This window comes from Phlebotomus argentipes, unplaced genomic scaffold, assembly GCF_947086385.1.
Source record: "Phlebotomus argentipes unplaced genomic scaffold, Phlebotomus argentipes genome assembly contig_2, whole genome shotgun sequence".
Lineage (NCBI taxonomy): Eukaryota > Metazoa > Arthropoda > Insecta > Diptera > Psychodidae > Phlebotomus > Phlebotomus argentipes.
This window is the reverse complement of record NW_026776162.1, coordinates 967127-985214: the sequence shown is the minus strand read 5'-3', so window position 1 is coordinate 985214 and position 18088 is coordinate 967127. Positions and strand designations below refer to the sequence as shown.

The window sequence follows — 18088 nt, the reverse complement described above, 5'->3', positions numbered from 1 at the left end:
CGCTTTATTGCTGTAGTTTAGACAAGTTCTCACGGACACTGCGCAGATTGGGATCCACTTTGAGGGCTTTCTGATAGAATTCGATCGCCTTTGCACGCTTTCGCCATCGATGGTAGAGAACACCTGTCCGAGGAGAGCATCTGTTAAATTCCATGGTTATTCTGGAGAGAACAGTGAACTCACCGAGATTAGCGTAGTACATGGCATAGTTTGGTCGCAATTTAATCGCCTGGAGGAAGAGTCTTTCAGACTCCTGGAAATCGCCAATTTTACCATAAGCATTTGCACGGGTGAAGAATATTGCTGGATCATCGGGAATGTGCATCAGCGCCAGAGCTGACATCCTAATCACTTCCTCGGTGCGTCCCTCATTGTCCAGCAATGCCAGGATGTTGGCCCAAGCCTTCGCGTGGCGAGGATTCATTGTGATCGCCTCTGACCAGAACTGCTGAGCCATTGTTGTGTTCTTCATCTCAATAAAAAGATTCCCCATATTATACAGACAAGTTGGGTAGTTTTTCCGGTACTTGAGAGCCTTTCGGTAGCTCTGGAGGGATTGATCATACTTCTTCAGTGCTGCTTGGACAATTCCCAGGTTCATCCAGGCCGCTGGGAACTCCTCGAGCAGCTCCAGAGAGCGCATGAGAAGTGTCTCGGCCTTCTGGAACTGTCCGATCTCTCTGTAGAGATTCCCCAGATTCATAATCGCGGATTCATACTCGGGAAAGAGATCTATGGCCTGATGGTAGAATGTGAAAGCCTTGTCTCTCTCTCCGCGATCAGTGGCCAATCGAGCGATGTTGTAGTGAACCTTGGCGTTGTTCGGACACACTCGCAAAGCAGACGAGAAGAGGAGTTCCTCCGAAGTCCACTCTTGTGCTCTGGCTCGCGTCCTGGCGATAAAAATCACTACACAGAAGATCACAGCGATGGAGAGGAGTTTCCTGCACTTGGGCGCAAATTCCCAGAGCCTCTGAACGCTCAGGGCGATCAGGAAGCAATGTCCGAGCGAAGAGATGTACAGCACTCTCTCAGCAATAACGAAGCCCAGCTTCACGATCCCACAAGCCGGCAGGAAAGGTATCACGACCAGAGCGATGGCGAGAATCTGTTGTGCTTTGTGCACGGATGTCCAGATGAGGGCGCAGAGGAATACCCAGAATATCACAATTGGAATGAGTCGCATATCTAACACGGAGTCCACGAGTCTGATGGATCCCAGAGCCCAGTCGAAGCTCAGCCAGTCGGGGCAGAGCAAGAGCCAGTAGTTGAGGGCGTAGAGATACATTTGGCTCAGGGATTTCGTGGACAGACTTTCACTGGCCGCCACAGGATTGTCCATGATCTTGAAGGAGGGACTCTGGAAGTTCATGATCCAGAGCCGGAATATGCACAACAGGATGCACGAGATGATGAGCAGAGCCACTCTGAAGATGACTTCTGGAGGAAGATTCAGGGAAATCCGCCAGTTTTTCACTTTTTGGACAAGATTCGTGTTGAGGATCACTTCACAGGCGACAGCCATGAGAGATATTGTGATGCCATTCTCTTTGAAGAGCAAAGCTATTGTCTGCAGGATGAAGAATCCCAGATAGATCACAAGTCTTGCGGCTGACAATCCTTCGTGAGCCAATTGAGTGTTGTACAGAATGAGAGATGTGAAGAAAATCAGCGCTACGAGTAGTTCAGCGCGTCCCACGATTCCAGAGACCGCTTCTGTGTGCACTGGATGAATGGCGAACATAAAGGCGGCCCCGAAAGCCACCCACTGGTCGTCAATGGAGTGGAAAATGCTGCCCCAGAAGGGCACAATGAGCCAAGTGACTAAGATATGAAGAACCAGGTTGACTAGCTTCATCCGGGCGGCGTTCAGTCCGTACAGCGAGTGTTCCAGGCGGAAGGTTAGTATTGTCAGCGGACGATAGGACTTGTGACTGGATGCATCGGTGATATTGTAGCCCCAGAAGTCATGCCGGAAGATGTCCTGCACGCTAGCTTTCCCCGTGACATCCCAGTTCTTCACAATAGCCACCGTGTCGTCAAAAACGAATTCCCCATCTAAGTGACTACCATAGCAGATGATGCTGGCCAGAGCCAGGAGGATGAATTTGATCTGGAAGTGCCACGAATATTGAGGTTAGCTTCGGCAAAAGGCGTTTTCAGGCCTTTCTCACCGCGATTCCGGGGGGATTTTGATTTGCTGTGGAAGACATTTGAAATCACTGCAATTATCACACATTTTTGCATTCACAGGGAGCCTTTGAGGCTGAGAAAAGCGTGGACAACAGGAGAAGCCTTCTGTTGACGTCTCATTGTTGTTGTTTTGTCTATCGCGAAAATTTTACCGATTGCTTGAGGGTGTGCCAGAGACCAAAGTTTCAGGGGTTTCTTGAAAATTTCACGGATTTTGCGAAGAGAATATCGGTGGAAAAGTCAATCAAATAGCCGCGAAATAGAGGGAAATTTAGGAAAAACTCAGTTCATAAGCGGAATTAGCGACAATACGTGTGGAAATACGAAAGTTTCGAAATATTTCAGGGATGAATTTTTGACCGCACTGAAATTTCCGTGAAATTTCGCGAAACCTCAGCGTGACAGCGCCATCCTTGCAAATGGCTGGCGAAGGCGAAAAGTGAGGATCATTGGGGGACTTTTTGATAAAATTTTCTACCACTGTGAGTAGCTGTGAGTGAGCTGAGATGGTATTTAGGCGTAGGAAGTAGGGCAGAATGCGTAGTGCACTGTAGTTGGTTGCAGAGTGTGCGAATAGAGGCAGAAAAAGAGCGTTCAATGGAGGTGCAGGCGACAGAAGAGGCTGCCCTCACGTCAAATCACACGGATGGCACGAAGAAAAAGCGCCCCAGGCGGCGGAACAAATCAAAGGGGGACGAGGCGGCCAGTGAGGCGGCCCCGGAGACCACAATGGACATCATTCGTGCGTCCGCCAGCGTGGATGAGCTGAGCCAGAAGCTGGAGGAGCGTCTTAACCTAAAACGGAATGGGATCTACAATCATCGCGAGGCGGTGGACTCCAGTGCCGCGGCGGAGCCCCTGGCGAGCTGCAGTGATACGCCCGAGGGCGCAGAGGAGGCCCAGGCGGCTGCGCCGCCCGAGGAGAACCATCGCGAGGAGGAGAGCAGAGTGGCCTGTGATACCGCGCCCCCGGTGGCCGAGGAGCCCCAGGACCCCGCGCTCCCCACCATCGAGTACGAGGAGTACAAGTCCGAGCTGCAGATGCCCGACATCATGCGTCTGATACAGAAGGACCTATCGGAGCCCTACTCCATCTACACGTACAGGTACTTTATCCACAACTGGCCAAAGCTCTGCTTCCTGGCGATGCACGGCGATCGCTGTGTGGGCGCCATCGTGTGCAAGCTCGGCCTCCACCGGCAGACCATCAAGCGGGGCTACATTGCGATGCTGGCCGTGGACAAGGACTATCGGAAGATGAAGATCGGCTCCAGGCTGGTTCAGAAGGCAATCATGGTGAGTTGTCGCTGTGACCAATGTGTTTGCAATTCCTAACGCGGATTTCCCACCCTTGCAGGCGATGCTGAACGACAAGGCTGACGAGGTGGTCCTGGAGACGGAGATCACTAACACGCCGGCGCTTCGTCTGTACGAGAATCTAGGCTTTGTGCGCGACAAGCGACTCTTTCACTACTATCTGTCCGGAGTGGACGCTCTGAGGCTGAAGCTGTGGTTCAGATGAAACCCTTTCGCTGTGCAACGAAGCGAGCCTCATCCTCTAGTCCAGCGTTGTTAAAGGTTTCCCGCCCCCTTAATTTCTTGTTCTCCTTTTTCATTTTTCAATCCTCCTTTGTCACTTACATTTCTTTCATCTATACTGTCCGTTTTTTGAGAGAAAGTGCGTGTGTAAATAGAAGAAAAAAAGATAAGGAACTTGAACTATAATGCTATTTAAAGAAGATGATGAAGAAAAAAAAATCATGAAGAGGAAGTGAGGTAAGATGAAAACTTAAGAAGTCTAGTTATAGAGAATTTCACGTGAAAGAAAAAAAGATCATTTTTCAAACAACTGCCAAAGTTTATTAAAAACAAAAAGGAGATCCTCGGCGTAAGATTTTTAATTGAGAGGGATTTTAAGTGAATTTTGTTGACTTTTTTTCTTTGAACTTAGATAACGAGGAGGAAGAGCGTAGATAGACAAATATGAATACAATTCTTTTTGTAGGAGAACCACTGGGAAGAATCCCACTTTCGCAAAGTCCCTGTCCTCTGGAGAGATGGAAAACATATTAAATTATATTTAAAAGAGAGAGAAGGAAGCGAATACAAAAATTTACTGTGCGTAATGGAAGAATAAGAGAGTGTAGAATCCAATTAATTTGTGTATAATTAAAAACAATTGTGGTGTATACTAATAAGATAATTGCATATAAACTGACGTAGGTTTGAGCTTTCATTTACTTCTTTGTTCACGAGAGACCGCGTTCGTTCTGTCAGGACGAGACTTTTTGGTGGAGAGAAAGAAAAACTATTCTAAATGGAACACATGAACACAAACACGTGAAAATGGTCTGTAAATATCTCCTATATAATAATGATTATGAGACAAAAATACACAGAATGCATAAAAATCCAATGATTGGAAGTGAAAGTCAGAGTGTAGGAAATTAACAGTTTATTTCTTGCAACATCTTTTCCCCCTTCAGTTCTTGTTCTTCACCTTTCTCTTGATACTCTTCACCAGAACCGACACTTCGGCATCCTTCTTGGCCTTCTTGCCATCGCACTCGACGATTGGCTCTTCCTGCTTCCTCTTCAGCTTCTCCCCGATCAATTCCTCCATGGCGCGCGTCTTCTTGAAGCTCGGATGCGTTGGATCAATGTTGAACTCCGGAGTTGTGAACAGAGCCGCGAAGCGCTCATCCTTAAAATCGATACGGAAGTCATCTTCAGCGACCTTGTTTGCCTTCGCCTCTGCGATTTGCGCCTTGGACTTTCTCAGCAGCTTCTTCCTCTTGCGCTTCTTGGACTCCGCCTCAGCCGATTGGATCTTCTTGAGGCTGAAGTGAGCCTTGCCATCATCTTGATCGTCCAGCAGAAGAGCCAGTTCAGCATTCTGCTTCTCCTCCTCTTCCTGGGCTTCTCTCTCTTCAGCTTCGCGTTCTTTTCTCTTCTTCTGCGCTTTCTTAGGATCCTTCAGAGGAGCAAAATTGCCCCCGGCGAATTCTTCAGCAAAGTACGGATCGTTCATGTCGATTCCATCAGGAATATCATCCTCACTCTCTTCCTCAGAATCCTCCTGCTTCTTCTTCAGATCCTCCTTCCGTTTCTTCTGCTTCTGCTGTTTTTTCTCCACGAGACGCTCGAAGGGTGTCAAAGACGATGTCTTCTCATCATCCTCGGACTTGTCTTCATCATCCTTTCCCACCATAATTCCCCAGGAGAACTCTCGTTCAATCTTGTCGCTCTTCTTCCGCTTCTCCTGCTCATTAATCTCACTCAAAAGACTCTTGTACTTGTCTATCGAAGTCTTCTTGTTCTCCTCGTCAGAATCTTCACTCCCAGATGCTTCTTTTCCATCTTCAGTTGCTTCTTCCTCCTCTTCTTCGCTGCTGTACGCGATGAAGCGCTTCAAGTCGTCCTGCGAAACCTCAGTGATCTTCCCTTGAGCCACTTTTTGATTGAACTCCTTCCTGTCCTCACACGTGTCGTCCCAAGTCAGCCTGACCTTTGCATTGTGCAGAGCGGATGTCTGGAAGTGCCTCGGGCGATACTCTTTGAAATTGGGTAGCTTTTCGCAGACATCGTGCGCTTCCTCTTCGAACTCCATGTCGTCCGGAATGAATCGGAGGTCCATTTTCGTGGCTGAACTCTCGTATTCCAGCCCATCACACTCGGCATACAGGAAATCCGCTGTCCGGACGCTGTCGCACTCAATCACCGCATAGAAATACTTGAGTCTGTTGAGCTGATACTCTCTCAGCTTCTCCATGTGATATTCATCTCCCTCCTGATCATCGTCCTTAGATGACCTGGCCTCTGTGCCATCCTCGTCTGCTTCCATTCCCAGCGAGAGCAGCTCTGCAGGACCCTTCAGGTCCTCTTCCTTCATCCTCTCCCTGCCAAACTCAGAAGGATAGACAGAAACCCTCACGATCTTCCCCTCATCAGGAAGAAAGGAACTGCACAGCACCAAAATGTCCACCGCTCTCATCTTATCCCAATCCATATTGCAGGCGGCCAGTCGTTTGGTGGATTCATCCGTCCGGGGAGCGTCATTGTCCAGTTCACCCCAAACATGATCAAAGACAACCTCATCTTCCTCCTCTCCGGATGAGCTCTCATCGTCCGACGAGCTGTCTGTGAGAATCTTCGCTTCGCCACGGGCGTAATCAATGTCCATGTCCTTGAGTCTCTTCTTGATCTTCTTGCCGAGCGGAATGCCAGTCTCCAGCTCGTCATTCTCCTCCTCAGACTCCTCATTTTCCTCCTCCTCCTCGCTCAATGCGTAGTACTTCTTCAGCTGGTCACTTTGATCCTTCTCTACGCGTCTCCCGTACTTATCCACTGAGTACTTGAGGGAAAAACGAGGATCCTTGAACATAGACTTGAAGCGATCATCAATCTTCACTTTTCGCCGCGATTCGGAGATGTTCCGGAAGCGCGGATCATTCACCAAGTGACTAAACCTCGGATCCTGCCATATTTCACTCTGCTGAGAGGCTCCAGCCTCAGATTCCTGGTCTTTTCCCATGATTTGTCGCACTCCTGAAAAACCACAACAAACCCCACATGCACTTTCGAGGTTATGTATGCCAACCGGGAATCAACCGGTTTCCCCCACCATCATTATCTCAGTTTATCCAAGAATCAAAAACGGATGAAAATTTTCAACGAACAGTGGTTTTTTGGCTTCTCCATAAATAAATTCATAATTCTGACTAAAAGGTGTACTTCCCGATGCGATAGAGTGTATCACAGGAGGGCGTCTGCAGTGATTGAGCTTGAGCGAATTGGACTTTATTGCCAAAGTGCTGTGCTCGCGACATCATAGCCTCTTCTGCAAGAAAAGGTATCAAGTTGGCTCAAAGAGTAGACAGGAAAAATCATGAGACTCACTGTAGTGCCGCTCTCTCATGCACATTTTCTTCATTCCAATCAAATATTCCTCCTCCACGGATAGTTCTAATCTGGCCAGAGGTCCTGTATATTCCTCATCGAAGTTGGTTTTCACATAGTAGGAAATTGAGAGTCCAGATGTTTTCCTGGCTATTGGATATTTTCTGCAATTGCAATAAATCTACATTGAGCTTCTCTATGTGTTTATAGGGAATATCCGGCACTCACGACGTCTGCTGGAGACTATAAATTGGATCTGAAGTGAGGAATGTTGACATTAGAGAAACCACTACCAAGACTAGAATGAGGCCAAACGCCAAGCTAGGCTGATTCTGCAGGGAAACAACAAACTGTGAGTATTCTCTAAATCCTCCTTAAACCCCTGAAAATACTTGGAGAATGCTTACATTATCGTGACGATGATTGTGATACCGTCGATGTCCGGAATGTGAGGAGAATCCATCGCCGAAGAACATGTTAAAGAGCTCCTCGGCTGTGGCTTCGGACTCAAATTGGCGATAGTAGTCATGAGTGTGCCTATGACGAGCACTTCCACTGCCCGAGGAGCTCTTTTCCCCATATAAATCATAGGTTTTGCGCTTTTCTGCGTCTGTGAGCACCGCCACGGCATTTCCCACGGCCTTGAAGGCCTCAGCGGCCCCAGGGGCGTTATTCTTATCTGGATGGAGATGTAGGGCGAGTTTCTTGTACGCCTTTCGGATTTCACTGTCCGTGGAATCTTTGGTGACACCCAACATTTCGTAGAAGTTTTTGCACTTTTTCACTTTCTTCACGAGATCTACCTGCTCCTGAGTGTACTTCACCTCCGGCGGTTCCTCCTCCCGCTTTGGTGGCTCATTGTGAGTCGATTCCTCGTCCAGGGAGTCAATCTCCTTGAGCAACTTCTGGGCCTGGAGTGACGGATAGAGTTTCTCGGCTTTCAGTAGGAATTTCCTGGCTTTCTCTAAATTCCCCGCCTTCAGGCTGTAGCACGCGATGTCTATGCACCTTTTGGCCTCATCTCTGTTACCCTCCATGCTTGGAGACTGTCTAGAAAAGTAATTTTCACAAAACCTTCAATGTTTACAATTCCATGGGAGAATTTTTTTCACTTTTGCCCCCCAACTGACTTGGGGCGGCGCCAAGCGGAGTGAAAAGAAATTATGATCTCGCGCCAAAAACAGCCACTTTCGTTCAGTTTTGAGAAAATCCTTTTTTGACCTAGAGATTCATCTATAGATTTATTAACATCATTTATACACAGAGACATGTTATGTTTTTTTATCCTTTAAACTCGAGGTACTTTAACACTCGCCAAAAAAGGGGGGGTTTCATCTCTAAAATGTGGCATGCAATGGAAAAATCCTACGAAAAGGAGAGTGAAAAACTCTCTCGCGGGACTAGAAACCGAGTTATCTCTTAAAATCTTCAACTACAATGGACAAAAGGACACAGCGAGACGCTCAAACAAACATTATTACATTCAATCTCGATTAAATATCCTCCCTCCTGGGCTCTTCCTTCTCACAATCAATCAATCTTTGGCGGACGGTCCACTGAAATGGCTCGGGATTCTCAGAGTGGGTGAATAGAGAGTATTTCTTGCACCATGGACTAGAGATTAGTTGCAGATCACGGAGGCTCCGGCGGGAATGCCCTTGGTTAACTGTGAATAGATGCTACCCTTCGCCAGGCCCGGTCTTGGGCCCTTGCACAGCTCAGCGTTGGCTCCCTTTGGCACGTACGATCGCTCTGAGCGATTCTTCGGATCACTGCCCAGCGCCACTTGCTTCCGACCTGTGGCCAGGTCGGGATTTGCGCCGTTCCACGTCACGTAGTCAACTCTGGAAGATAGAGGAAATCTTTAGACGAGATGCCCAACAGTGCGTCCGGTGCGCGTCTTACAGGAGAAGTTCGTCGTTGGGACCCTTGGATAGCGTGGAATTGGGACCCGATGTCACTGTGCGCGGTGTCAATGACTTGAAGTCCGTCTTCTTGGCCACGTCTGGCTCCTCCTGTGTCTCCACGGCCCTGAAAAAGTCACCCCAAAGCATCTAGTTAGAGCTGAAAAGCAGACAGACATTTCCACAACCACATGACAAGACCATAGCATCCATCTACGGATGCCCTAGAGACTCTAGAGAACACTTGGGTTTGGGTTAAATCATCAGTAGGAGTTTGAGGCTTTGGCAAGCGTGTTAATTAATCATCCAATATTTGAAGATGTTGTGTGTTTTTGGGGAGGGAAGAGAAAAGTGTGAAAAAGAGTGAAAGTGTCACCAAACGAACACAGCCACTGCATTATACATGGTAACATTGAGAGGACATGAGGCGGAAGGATGACCTTCTCGTCCTCCCTCCCACGCCCGCCCCCTAAACAGAGCTCCACATAGCAGACACACACACACGCGCGCGCAAACATCGAGCAAGCAAGACAATTATCCCAATGAAATGTGAAGTTTGTGAGATTTTGCATAAATACTTTGTATGGTCATTCTTGGCTTTGGACCTCGCCTGGCGCCTCTTCGCGCTGCCGATCTCCTCAACGGCCGGCACATCGTCGCTGGACGCCTCCTTGGTGGACGGCGAGGCGGCTGTCGATGAGGATGACGGTGCCGGCGGTGCATCAACACTCTCACACTCTTGCTCTTGTGCAACACTTATTTTATTGCTTATCTCGCCGTGTCTCTTGGCCGACGAAGTGCTGCTGCTTCGGCTGTATACAGTAATTTCAACACAATTGTCAACACAAATTTCGCTTCTTTGCAATGTGAGAGGAGAAAATAAATGAGAGGACTTGTGATGGTAATATGCACGAGAAATGGTCTTAAAACTGCATTTTTCTATTATCTTTTGTCAGCAGTTTTAAGGGAGAAAAAATGGCCATTTCTTGCGTTGATTAGGATGTAAAACCAAAGAATGATTGTGTGTGTATTCAAACAAGGCAAAAAATACTCTTCTGTGATGTGGCGAAGGAGGTAAAACAATGAGAATTATAGCATCCTCACAAGTTCACAAACTCCCTCAACGTGAAATATTAGCAAGAGAGGATAAGAGAAAGGAAAGAAAAGTATTTATCATAGAAGAGATAAAGATCATGCAAATTTCTTTCGAACTCCTTGTTGTGTGTGTGTGCAAAAAGCATATGAAAAAATATGTAATTTACCGAAAAAGGGCTTGAGAAGAAATATTGTGTATAGTTATAAAGTAGAGAGAGAGAGAGAGAGAAAGAAGAATGTGTTCGGGATATTGAGAGCGCGTGTGGTTTACCTCGGAGCTGAAGATGTGGCCTGAACCTCGGCAACCTTCTTCTCCACCTTCGCCGGTGTATTTTCGGTTGCTTTGGCATTCTTGTCGTCCTCCTGCACGACAATATTGAGAATCGCAAGTGCCTTGTCCTCAGAATAATCCACACTCTCCAGCGCCATGGCAATTATCTTCTCCGGAATGTCCTTATACTGCGACTGCAGGCGCACTTTCACTGCAAATGAGAGGAAGATCCTTGTAAATTTGCAGAGACAAAAATTGCATGCGATGCACTTACACTTGGCCTTCTCTTCGCTCGTCTTGAGCTTCGGCGGAAGTTGAGGAGGCGTCGCTCGATCAATTCTGTTCTTAATCTCATTCTTCGCCTCATCCTTCTTGCGCATCGACACTTTGGGAATCGTGGTGTCCTTCTTTTCATATCCCATCTGTGTCAACTCCTCAGACGCCTTCTGCACGTTGTTGTCGGCATTCGCGAGGATGTCCAGCAAGAGGGTTTCCTCTGCCTTCGGGTAAATGCTCTTCAGGTATCTGCAAAAGGGCAGCACGGATTTGCATTAGCACAGCCTTGGAAATCGCGGGGAGTGGAAGAAAAGGGAAATAAGGCGCAATCCAAGAGGAGACTTTGGCACCTAAGCTTCATCTTTGGTGACGAGTGGGGCTTCGGAGAGCTGCGGAAAGCCTCGCCAAAGCGTGGTGATCCATAGCTGCCGCTGGCACAGCTTCCGGGCCGCAGAATTGGGCTGCCAGTCCTCGAGAAGTCCCTGTTGAGTGGCGGCGTCATCTGGAAGATGGCCGTGCAGCCCAGAGCGGTGTTGTGGAAGTGACGATTCGTCGGCGGCGGAGTTGAATAGGGTCCGGGAGTCGTGATGGGATGCTTCTCCACCTGCAGGGCACTAATCACGACCGCCTCGCGATTGTAGTACCTTCGCGCATTTATCCATTTGCAGCGTGCACAGAGTTGATAAGAGTTTAGAAGGGTGATAAAAATTGAATGTGTGCAATGCACTCGCCGAGGCCTCGGCAGAGCGAGAGAGTGCGTCATCGCGGTTCCATGGTGTAATGGTTAGCACTCTGGACTCTGAATCCAGCGATCCGAGTTCAAATCTCGGTGGAACCTTTGTTTTTTCCTACTCTTTATCATCAGCCTTGCGACATATCATTTTGCCACTTCTGTTATCCTCGCAGGAGGATCAAAATTACAAGCAATTTCAACTCACTTCTTCAGAAGCAGGCGAATGTGGGTGTCGCTCACGGTGGGGAACATGGTGTTGATCTTGGCGACTGAAGCCTCTGTGTCCATGGCGGAGTTGGAGAAGGACGTCTCCTGGATGTTGCTACGACTGAAGTGGGCATTGGTGCGCGGAGTGGCGGGACGAGTCACTGGGGACATTTCCTGATCAATGAAGAGACTCATTTAAAATCTTGCATTTCATACATACTGACTGACTACAAATGAATGCGCTCAAAATAAGGGAAAAACAGAATAGCAAGAAGAGGAGAGGAGATACTCACCATTTGCTGAATCTTGGCAGCTAACAGGGGACTCGCGGAGTGACTGTGCACTCCGGACGCGGGTCCCTGGAATGCAGGCTGCACTGCAGGGTAATTGTTTGCAGGGTAAACATGGTAGGGAGATCCATGCAATGGCTACACTCAATAGTGGGAGAAACAGAGAGAGAGAGAGAAAGACAGTCAATTTACATGAACTTTTACAGCTTCACCTACACTTTACTTCCGCCTCGATAGGGTGCCCAAGCAGTGGCTAAGCGACTAAAGATTAAGGGATTCTAAATCGTATTGGCGCTACATTTTGAGACTCATTAGCTCATGAGAATTTTGCTCTATAAAACTCGTTGAAGTTTATCACAACCCATTTCTCGATTTTCTTGGAACAGCAAAAGGAATACTGAAAAAATATACTTTCTCCAAGGGTTCTACTGGCTATTTATTGCTAAAGAAATTATCCCTTTACGACCTGAAAGTGGCGATAAGGGGATTACTGGCTGAAAAGAGTGTTAAGGTATTGGCAAAAGTACCTAAAATTTGTTAATTAGGGGTATTTCCCACATCTGGCGAAAGAACTGAAGCACTCTTCAAGAACAGGATAGAAAAACACACTTCTTATGTAGTGAAATATCCAATGAAAAGGATACTTCTTTCAGGCAAATGCCCTGCTATTTGCATTCAGTTCGTCCATCGGTTCAGAAGTTGTTTGAAAGCCGTCCCGAAGAGTCGTGATTCACGTGAGTAAAATTTGCAAGTCTTTTTTGCAGCGTCTCATGAAAAATTCACATCTCAATTCGCGTTCCATTTGGAGCAAAGAGAGACGTTCCTCTTTAAAGTTTTATGAATTGGTTGCGCATTTCGCCTTCTCATCCTCCCCAAGCGCGCGTCATTGGCTCAATACTGCGGAGGTCGTGACTTTGGCCTTTTTCCCCGGGAATTAGCCACCGATTTCCGGGGAGAGAGGAGAGAGAGCGCGGTCACAGGTCACCCTATATCACCGCTGAAGCCCCTCGCAGTCGCCCTTTGTCCGAATCGGCCCCCCAATTTATTGATTTTGGCTTTTTCCACGCGCACAGAGACACTCACAGGGCGGAGAGGAAGGGGTTTTCCGGGCGAAGTCAGTGTGTGGTGTGATGTGAGACACTTTCCGGGGGCTCCGTGAGGGTGTTGCGTAACATTACCTGCATTGGGATTGATTCGGTGGAGTTGCCGTAATTCGTACCGGTGCCCGTGGACACAGATTGCCGGTGTTTTATCCGGGGATCGTCGAAGGTGGTGGTCTTTGTGATGTAGTTGATGTAGAAACTGCAATGGACCAGACAGACAGCACAGTGGTTAGGATGCGGCGCTGCAGGTGTTGCCCAGTGGGCGATTTAGGCCAGACTGAGAGGAGAGCGAGTCAGGAAGTGTGTCTGCGGAAGGTGCGAAGCTGACTCGGAGTACTCTCGGTGCGCATATAACCTTGAAACACGGAGGATGCAGTTGCCGCCAAATCGATTTTTCACACCCCACCCCACAGAGCGCCTCCTGCGCCCACCCCAGCTTCACATTCCCTCACACTCCCGGACATGGCGACCGTTTATCGATCGGTTTCCACCAGCGCGCGCTCCATGCCCAAAATAACTTCGCCCTAATTCCACGCATTTCACTTCCGGGCGGCCTCATTCTCGCACGGAGTTCAATCCTTCACACCGCAGAGAGTGAATACATGAGATTTTGGTGGCATTTTGATGAGATTCCTCAGGATTGTGGCACAAATCTTCAAGAGCCACAAGTGACAGGATGTAAACAAACTTTTCACATGAGGTTTTGCCAATGAAGACACCTTCGTACCATCCAAACTGCAGCACTTCCTGGTCAATGGGGTCTTGAGGATGATTTTGGAGGCGTGTTTACTTACTATAGCCCAGAATTTGGGTCATATTTCTCATCCCAACCAGGAGGAAGTTTACTCGCATCACTCAAGTCCGTCATTTTTTTCACCACTACCCTACTGCCACTCGCCGCAGTGGGCGCTGGTGGCGCGGAGAAGAGATTTATAGGCGATTGCGAAATAGCCGGTCGGTGTTGCAAATTCTCTGCATTTTGTGGAGTTTTATCAATTTTCAGTGATATTCATTGGTTTATTTGTGGCATGACGAAGAAAGAACCGCATTAGTTTCTTTCAAACAAGAAGGTTTGCCAGGAAGTTTCTTTATAATCGCGAAAATAAGATTATTAGCATCTCTCATTTGACATTCTTTCGCATTCCGTGCTTTTTCGGCTTTATCTTGTGCTGCATTTCTTAATTTTCTTATAATCTTTTCTTTATTTTCACAGACACTGTTTGAGACAGTCATAAGTCATTCCATACAAAGGTGCGTGGTATTATCAAAAATGCCGAAGAGGAGAGGAAAGGCGATTTCAAGCGCGACTTCGGCAAAGAAGTTGCTGCTTGATAATGACAAGGTATTCAAGAAAAGTCCGTCCGGGGACTTTTGGGGAGTTTCTTGTGGGACAGAGTTGGTAATGATGTTCCTGCTTTCAGGAAAACCAGACGGAGAATGTGGAGAGGCTACTGACCGTTGACTCGAAAGATGTTGACAATGATGTGTGCAGCGGAAAGATTCTCTACATCCACCTGAAGAACTTCATGTGCCACGGGAATCTGCGAGTGGACCTGAACAGGCGCTGCAATCTGATTGTGGGCAACAATGGCAGTGGGAAGAGTGCCATCCTCACGGCCGTGATCATTGGCCTGGGAGGGCGAGCGGCCGTCGCCAATCGAAGTACAAACATAAAGCATCTCGTGAAGCGCGATCAAGCGTCGTGCACTATTGAGATTGGAATTTCAAACGACGGGATTGACGCATATGACAAAGAGACCTTTGGGAATAGGATCATAGTGATGCGAAAGATCACGGCAAGTGGCCAGTCCACGTACAAGATCTCCAATGAGAGTGGACAGGAGATTTCGCGTGATCGACACTATCTGGAGAGGTTGCTGTGCTACTTTAACATTCAGATCGATAATCCCGTGTGCATTCTGCATCAGGACGCGGCGAGGAGTTTCCTGAAGGACTGCAATCCGCAGAAAATGTACACGTTCTACATGAAGGCCACGCAGCTGCAGCAGATAATGGACAGATTGCATCAGTGCTTGACTGTGTATCGCAACAACAAGACGGAGTATGACATGATATTGGAGAAGATCATGGAGGACATCAAGCATGTGGATGAATTGAAAGAGAAGCACAAGGAACTCTCATCTGTGGCCACGACGAAGGTACTCATTGGTCAGCTTCGCAAGGAGCTGATCTGGATCAAATACAATGACCAGAGAGCGTTGTACCTCAAGGCTGATGGGGAATTGAAGGATGTGAGGGACACTGTGCAGAAATTGGAGAATATCATGGCCACAAGTTCGTCGCGTGTTGATGAGATTCGGCGAAGGATGCAGAGTATTCGTGAGGAGCAGCAGCTGAAGAAGCAACTCCTGACCCAAATAACAGCACAATATGAGCAAATGCAGCAACAGTATCTGGAAGAGAAGGATGCGGAGAATGTGCAGAAAAAGAGTTATGAGGTGCAGCGACAGAAAACTCAGCGAATTGAGGGAAATATTGCCAAAGTGCAGGAACGTCTGGCAAATGACAATTTTGAGGAGAAAGTGGCTCAACTGAAGCGCGAAAATGAGCAAAAACTGGCGCGATTGAGAGACGAACATATGGAAATGCAGGCCATTTCGTCATCCCTTGATCGTGATACTGATGATGTACGCCGACTGATTGATGAGAACGCAGAGGCATTTAATGCTGCCCAACAGCAGAAGATTCATTTCGAGAGCCAACTGAAGAAGATATCCCAAGAGTGCCTCCAACTGGACATTGAATCGCAGGATGGACTGGGCGTGTACGGTGGTTATATGGCACACTTGCTGAAGGTAATCGAGGCGGCTCACAAGCGTCGAGAGTTCTCCAAATTGCCCAGAGGCCCTTTCGGGCGCTACATCGAAGTGCCATCCGCAAAGTTTCGTACCATCGCTGAGAACATAATTGGTGGCTACATCACGTCGTTCATGGTGAATTCGCACAGCGATCGCAAGGTGCTGGAGAACATCATGAAGAAGATCATTCCGGGTGGAAAGACACCCTCCGTCATTGTCACTGCCTTCGTGAACGATGTGTACAATTATTCTGCCGGAAAGTGCAATGCGCCACCCGGAACACACACTCTGGTGGACGTGCTGCGCGTGAGTGATGCCAATGTGATGAATGCTCTCATAAATTCTCTCAGCATCGAGTCTGTGTTGCTCACAGAGGACGAGGATCTGGCCGTGAGACTCACAGATGGTTCTAATATCCCGAAGAATCTGAAAAAAGTGATTCTGGTGAAGCCATTTCAGGAGTATCTCGTGAAGCCATTCCGTATGTATTCACTGCAAGAGCGTCCTGGAAGGTATATTCAAGTGAATCTGAAGGATGTCAAAGAGAATCTGCTGAAGCGAGAAAAGAGTTTGATGGAAGAGTTCAAAATTGTGGAGAAAAAGTACAAAAAGGTCTCTACGGAGAAGCATAATCTTGAGGTGTTGATTCAGGAGAAAATAACGGAAAAGAGGAAGCTTATTGATAAGCTGAAGAGACTGGAGAGCAGTATCAAAGAGATTGAGAATACAGTGTATCCGACTGAAGATGAGAATGAGGCATTGAAGGAAGAGCACGTGACGCTGACAAATGCCCTCGATAAGGCGCTTAAGCTGATGAAGCGCGAGAAAGAGCAACTGCTGCAGGTGAGGGAGAAATTGGAGGAGTTGCTGAAGCAGAAGGAGAAGATAAAGAGCGATGAGGTGGAGGTATCTCATTCGATTAAGGATCTGGACGCTGAACATGACAAGGAGAACGACAAGATTGCCTCAGTGGAGTATAATTGCAGGGAGAGTGAATCCAAATTGGCGCAGAAGAAGGAGATTGCGGTGTATTTGTCTAAGGAGTTGGAAAAGCTGCAGAAGACAATGGATACAGCATTACAGAGAGCTGAGAAGACTGGTGCGCGCATTGAGACGACTCGATCTGAGGAAACTGTGAATGATTTGATCAAGAAGGGACAAGCTAACATTGTGCACTTGGAGAAGCTGCATGGGAGTCTCGAGGAGCTCACGGAACAGATCGAATGCGCAATAGGACGTCTGGAGAAGGACCAGAAAGTGGGGGAAATACTGAAAGATACGCTCGAGAAGATGAAGCTAATGCAGTACAAACGGCATCAGACTGTGAGCAGGATGAAGTTGCACGTATACGGTCTGGTGAGGCATCACTTCAGCAAGTTGCTGGAATTGCGCGGTTTCGCGGGAGATTTGACTGTAGACTATGAAAGTCAAGAGTTGCGTCTCAAGGTGATTCCACGTGACAATCACATCTCCACCGCCATGGACAGCACTCAGTCGCTCTCGGGTGGCGAGAGATCTTTCACCACGGTGTCTCTGCTGCTGTCGCTGTGGAACTGCGTCAATCATCCATTCTTCCTGCTGGATGAGTACGATGTGTTCACGGATCCGATCAATAGGCAGTACATGACGAATTTGCTGGTGAGACACACGGAGAAGCATCCCTACACGCAGTATGCATTCCTCACGCCACAGGATATGTCCTCGTTGGAGGGCACACCGACTCGCACCATTTTCAGGTGAGTGTGTTTTTGGCGAAATGCTATTGGGAAAATCACACATGGAATATTATTTCCGCGAAAGCCAGACATTCAGTGAACAGATAATCCAATATCACAAACTTATGTTTCGCAGTCTAGCGTTAAATTTGATACAATGAACGTGATTCGGTTGCAAAACATGAATGAATTCACTAATTAGGTTAATCAATTAAGTTCCTATTGTGTTGTGACATGAATTTTAATACAATGTCTTGTATTGTTTTTCTCGCAGAATGACTGATCCCTCGCCTGATCTTCAATGAAAAGAGGGATTCGACATGACTTCTATTCTCAGGACTTCAATATTCCATTCTAAATAGAAGCGCTTTAAGGAGAGGCCTTGAATAATTAATATTACATATTGAAATTCATTTATTACTCAGATCATTCAAATTAATGAAATTAATACATCTTTGTTCAAATAACTACCACATTGTTGTCACAGTCAATGTTTGTTTGCTTTGCTTAATCATTCAATTCACATGGTCGGCAGCACCCTCGTGAAAATGTCAGGAGACTGGAGCCTTTGCAAAAGATATCA

The 18088-nt window shown here is 47.5% G+C and overlaps 6 protein-coding genes and 1 non-coding gene across 12 annotated transcripts; 3 read left to right on the top strand and 4 right to left on the bottom strand.

The window, feature by feature from the left end:
- Positions 1 to 4: 4 nt before the first annotated feature.
- LOC132265473 (protein O-mannosyl-transferase TMTC4) lies at positions 5 to 2319 on the bottom strand. The gene is made up of 3 exons (XM_059766197.1): positions 2175 to 2319; positions 184 to 2113; positions 5 to 123 (listed from the first exon to the last, which is right to left on the bottom strand). The coding sequence occupies exons 1-3, from the start codon at positions 2211 to 2213 to the stop codon at positions 5 to 7; spliced, it is 2088 nt and encodes a 695-aa protein (XP_059622180.1). The 5' UTR covers positions 2214 to 2319.
- A 146-nt stretch (positions 2320 to 2465) lies between these two features.
- On the top strand, positions 2466 to 4292 carry LOC132264506 (uncharacterized). The gene is made up of 2 exons (XM_059764745.1): positions 2466 to 3489; positions 3551 to 4292. Exons 1-2 carry the CDS (start codon positions 2791 to 2793, stop codon positions 3713 to 3715), a joined length of 864 nt encoding a protein of 287 aa, XP_059620728.1. The 5' UTR covers positions 2466 to 2790; the 3' UTR covers positions 3716 to 4292.
- A 116-nt stretch (positions 4293 to 4408) lies between these two features.
- On the bottom strand, positions 4409 to 6798 carry LOC132264490 (ESF1 homolog). The gene has a single exon (XM_059764720.1). The coding sequence runs from the start codon at positions 6725 to 6727 to the stop codon at positions 4676 to 4678; it is 2052 nt and encodes a 683-aa protein (XP_059620703.1). The 5' UTR covers positions 6728 to 6798; the 3' UTR covers positions 4409 to 4675.
- Positions 6799 to 6860: 62 nt separating this feature from the next.
- Positions 6861 to 8207, bottom strand: LOC132264499 (dnaJ homolog subfamily B member 14-like). The gene is made up of 4 exons (XM_059764733.1): positions 7500 to 8207; positions 7321 to 7424; positions 7093 to 7256; positions 6861 to 7033 (listed from the first exon to the last, which is right to left on the bottom strand). The coding sequence occupies exons 1-4, from the start codon at positions 8127 to 8129 to the stop codon at positions 6915 to 6917; spliced, it is 1017 nt and encodes a 338-aa protein (XP_059620716.1). The 5' UTR covers positions 8130 to 8207; the 3' UTR covers positions 6861 to 6914.
- A 78-nt stretch (positions 8208 to 8285) lies between these two features.
- Positions 8286 to 13843, bottom strand: LOC132264775 (BAG family molecular chaperone regulator 3). Of its 5 annotated transcripts, XM_059765091.1 has the most exons (10): positions 13766 to 13843; positions 13047 to 13170; positions 11872 to 12006; positions 11577 to 11752; positions 10989 to 11282; positions 10637 to 10887; positions 10363 to 10573; positions 9575 to 9808; positions 8998 to 9123; positions 8286 to 8936 (listed from the first exon to the last, which is right to left on the bottom strand). In XM_059765091.1, exons 1-10 carry the CDS (start codon positions 13837 to 13839, stop codon positions 8714 to 8716), a joined length of 1848 nt encoding a protein of 615 aa, XP_059621074.1. In that variant the 5' UTR covers positions 13840 to 13843; the 3' UTR covers positions 8286 to 8713. The 5 variants fall into 5 exon arrangements, with proteins under 5 accessions (XP_059621074.1, XP_059621076.1, XP_059621077.1 ...); XM_059765093.1 differs by lacking the exon at positions 9575 to 9808; XM_059765094.1 differs by lacking the exon at positions 10989 to 11282.
- Positions 11405 to 11476, top strand: Trnaq-cug (transfer RNA glutamine (anticodon CUG)). Its single transcript has one exon. It is a non-coding gene; the product is annotated as a tRNA-Gln (tRNA).
- Positions 13844 to 13909: 66 nt separating the features above from the next.
- LOC132264559 (structural maintenance of chromosomes protein 6) lies at positions 13910 to 17972 on the top strand. 2 transcript variants are annotated; one of them, XM_059764806.1, is made up of 4 exons: positions 13910 to 14041; positions 14185 to 14313; positions 14402 to 17526; positions 17780 to 17972. In XM_059764806.1, the coding sequence occupies exons 2-4, from the start codon at positions 14242 to 14244 to the stop codon at positions 17808 to 17810; spliced, it is 3228 nt and encodes a 1075-aa protein (XP_059620789.1). In that variant the 5' UTR covers positions 13910 to 14041; positions 14185 to 14241; the 3' UTR covers positions 17811 to 17972. The 2 variants fall into 2 exon arrangements, with proteins under 2 accessions (XP_059620789.1, XP_059620788.1); XM_059764805.1 differs by having other exon boundaries at positions 14393 to 17526.
- Positions 17973 to 18088: the final 116 nt, after the last annotated feature.

Bases quoted from the DNA above. Each gene is read 5' to 3' on its own strand.
- LOC132265473 (XM_059766197.1), bottom strand. From the start codon at position 2,213: ATGTCTTCCACAGCAAATCAAAATCCCCCCGGAATCGCG. The intron at 2,114-2,174 runs GTGAGAAAGGCC...TGGCACTTCCAG, and splicing joins AAAATCCCCCCGGAATCGCG to ATCAAATTCATCCTCCTGGC. The intron at 124-183 runs GTGAGTTCACTG...CTCCTCGGACAG, and splicing joins CATGTACTACGCTAATCTCG to GTGTTCTCTACCATCGATGG.
- LOC132264506 (XM_059764745.1), top strand. From the start codon at position 2,791: ATGGAGGTGCAGGCGACAGAAGAGGCTGCCCTCACGTCAAATCACACG. The intron at 3,490-3,550 runs GTGAGTTGTCGC...CCACCCTTGCAG, and splicing joins TGGTTCAGAAGGCAATCATG to GCGATGCTGAACGACAAGGC.
- LOC132264490 (XM_059764720.1), bottom strand. From the start codon at position 6,727: ATGGGAAAAGACCAGGAATCTGAGGCTGGAGCCTCTCAGCAGAGTGAA.
- LOC132264499 (XM_059764733.1), bottom strand. From the start codon at position 8,129: ATGGAGGGTAACAGAGATGAGGCCAAAAGGTGCATAGACATCGCGTGC. The intron at 7,257-7,320 runs GTGAGTGCCGGA...TTGCAATTGCAG, and splicing joins TATAGTCTCCAGCAGACGTC to AAAATATCCAATAGCCAGGA. The intron at 7,034-7,092 runs GTGAGTCTCATG...CTTTTCTTGCAG, and splicing joins CATGAGAGAGCGGCACTACA to AAGAGGCTATGATGTCGCGA.
- LOC132264775 (XM_059765091.1), bottom strand. From the start codon at position 13,839: ATGACGGACTTGAGTGATGCGAGTAAACTTCCTCCTGGTTGGGATGAG. The intron at 9,809-10,362 runs GTAAACCACACG...TACTGTATACAG, and splicing joins GCCACATCTTCAGCTCCGAG to CCGAAGCAGCAGCACTTCGT. The intron at 8,937-8,997 runs GTAAGACGCGCA...TCTATCTTCCAG, and splicing joins CCCAACGACGAACTTCTCCT to AGTTGACTACGTGACGTGGA.
- LOC132264559 (XM_059764805.1), top strand. From the start codon at position 14,242: ATGCCGAAGAGGAGAGGAAAGGCGATTTCAAGCGCGACTTCGGCAAAG. The intron at 14,314-14,392 runs GTATTCAAGAAA...TCCTGCTTTCAG, and splicing joins TGCTGCTTGATAATGACAAG to GAAAACCAGACGGAGAATGT. The intron at 17,527-17,779 runs GTGAGTGTGTTT...TTTTTCTCGCAG, and splicing joins CCGACTCGCACCATTTTCAG to AATGACTGATCCCTCGCCTG.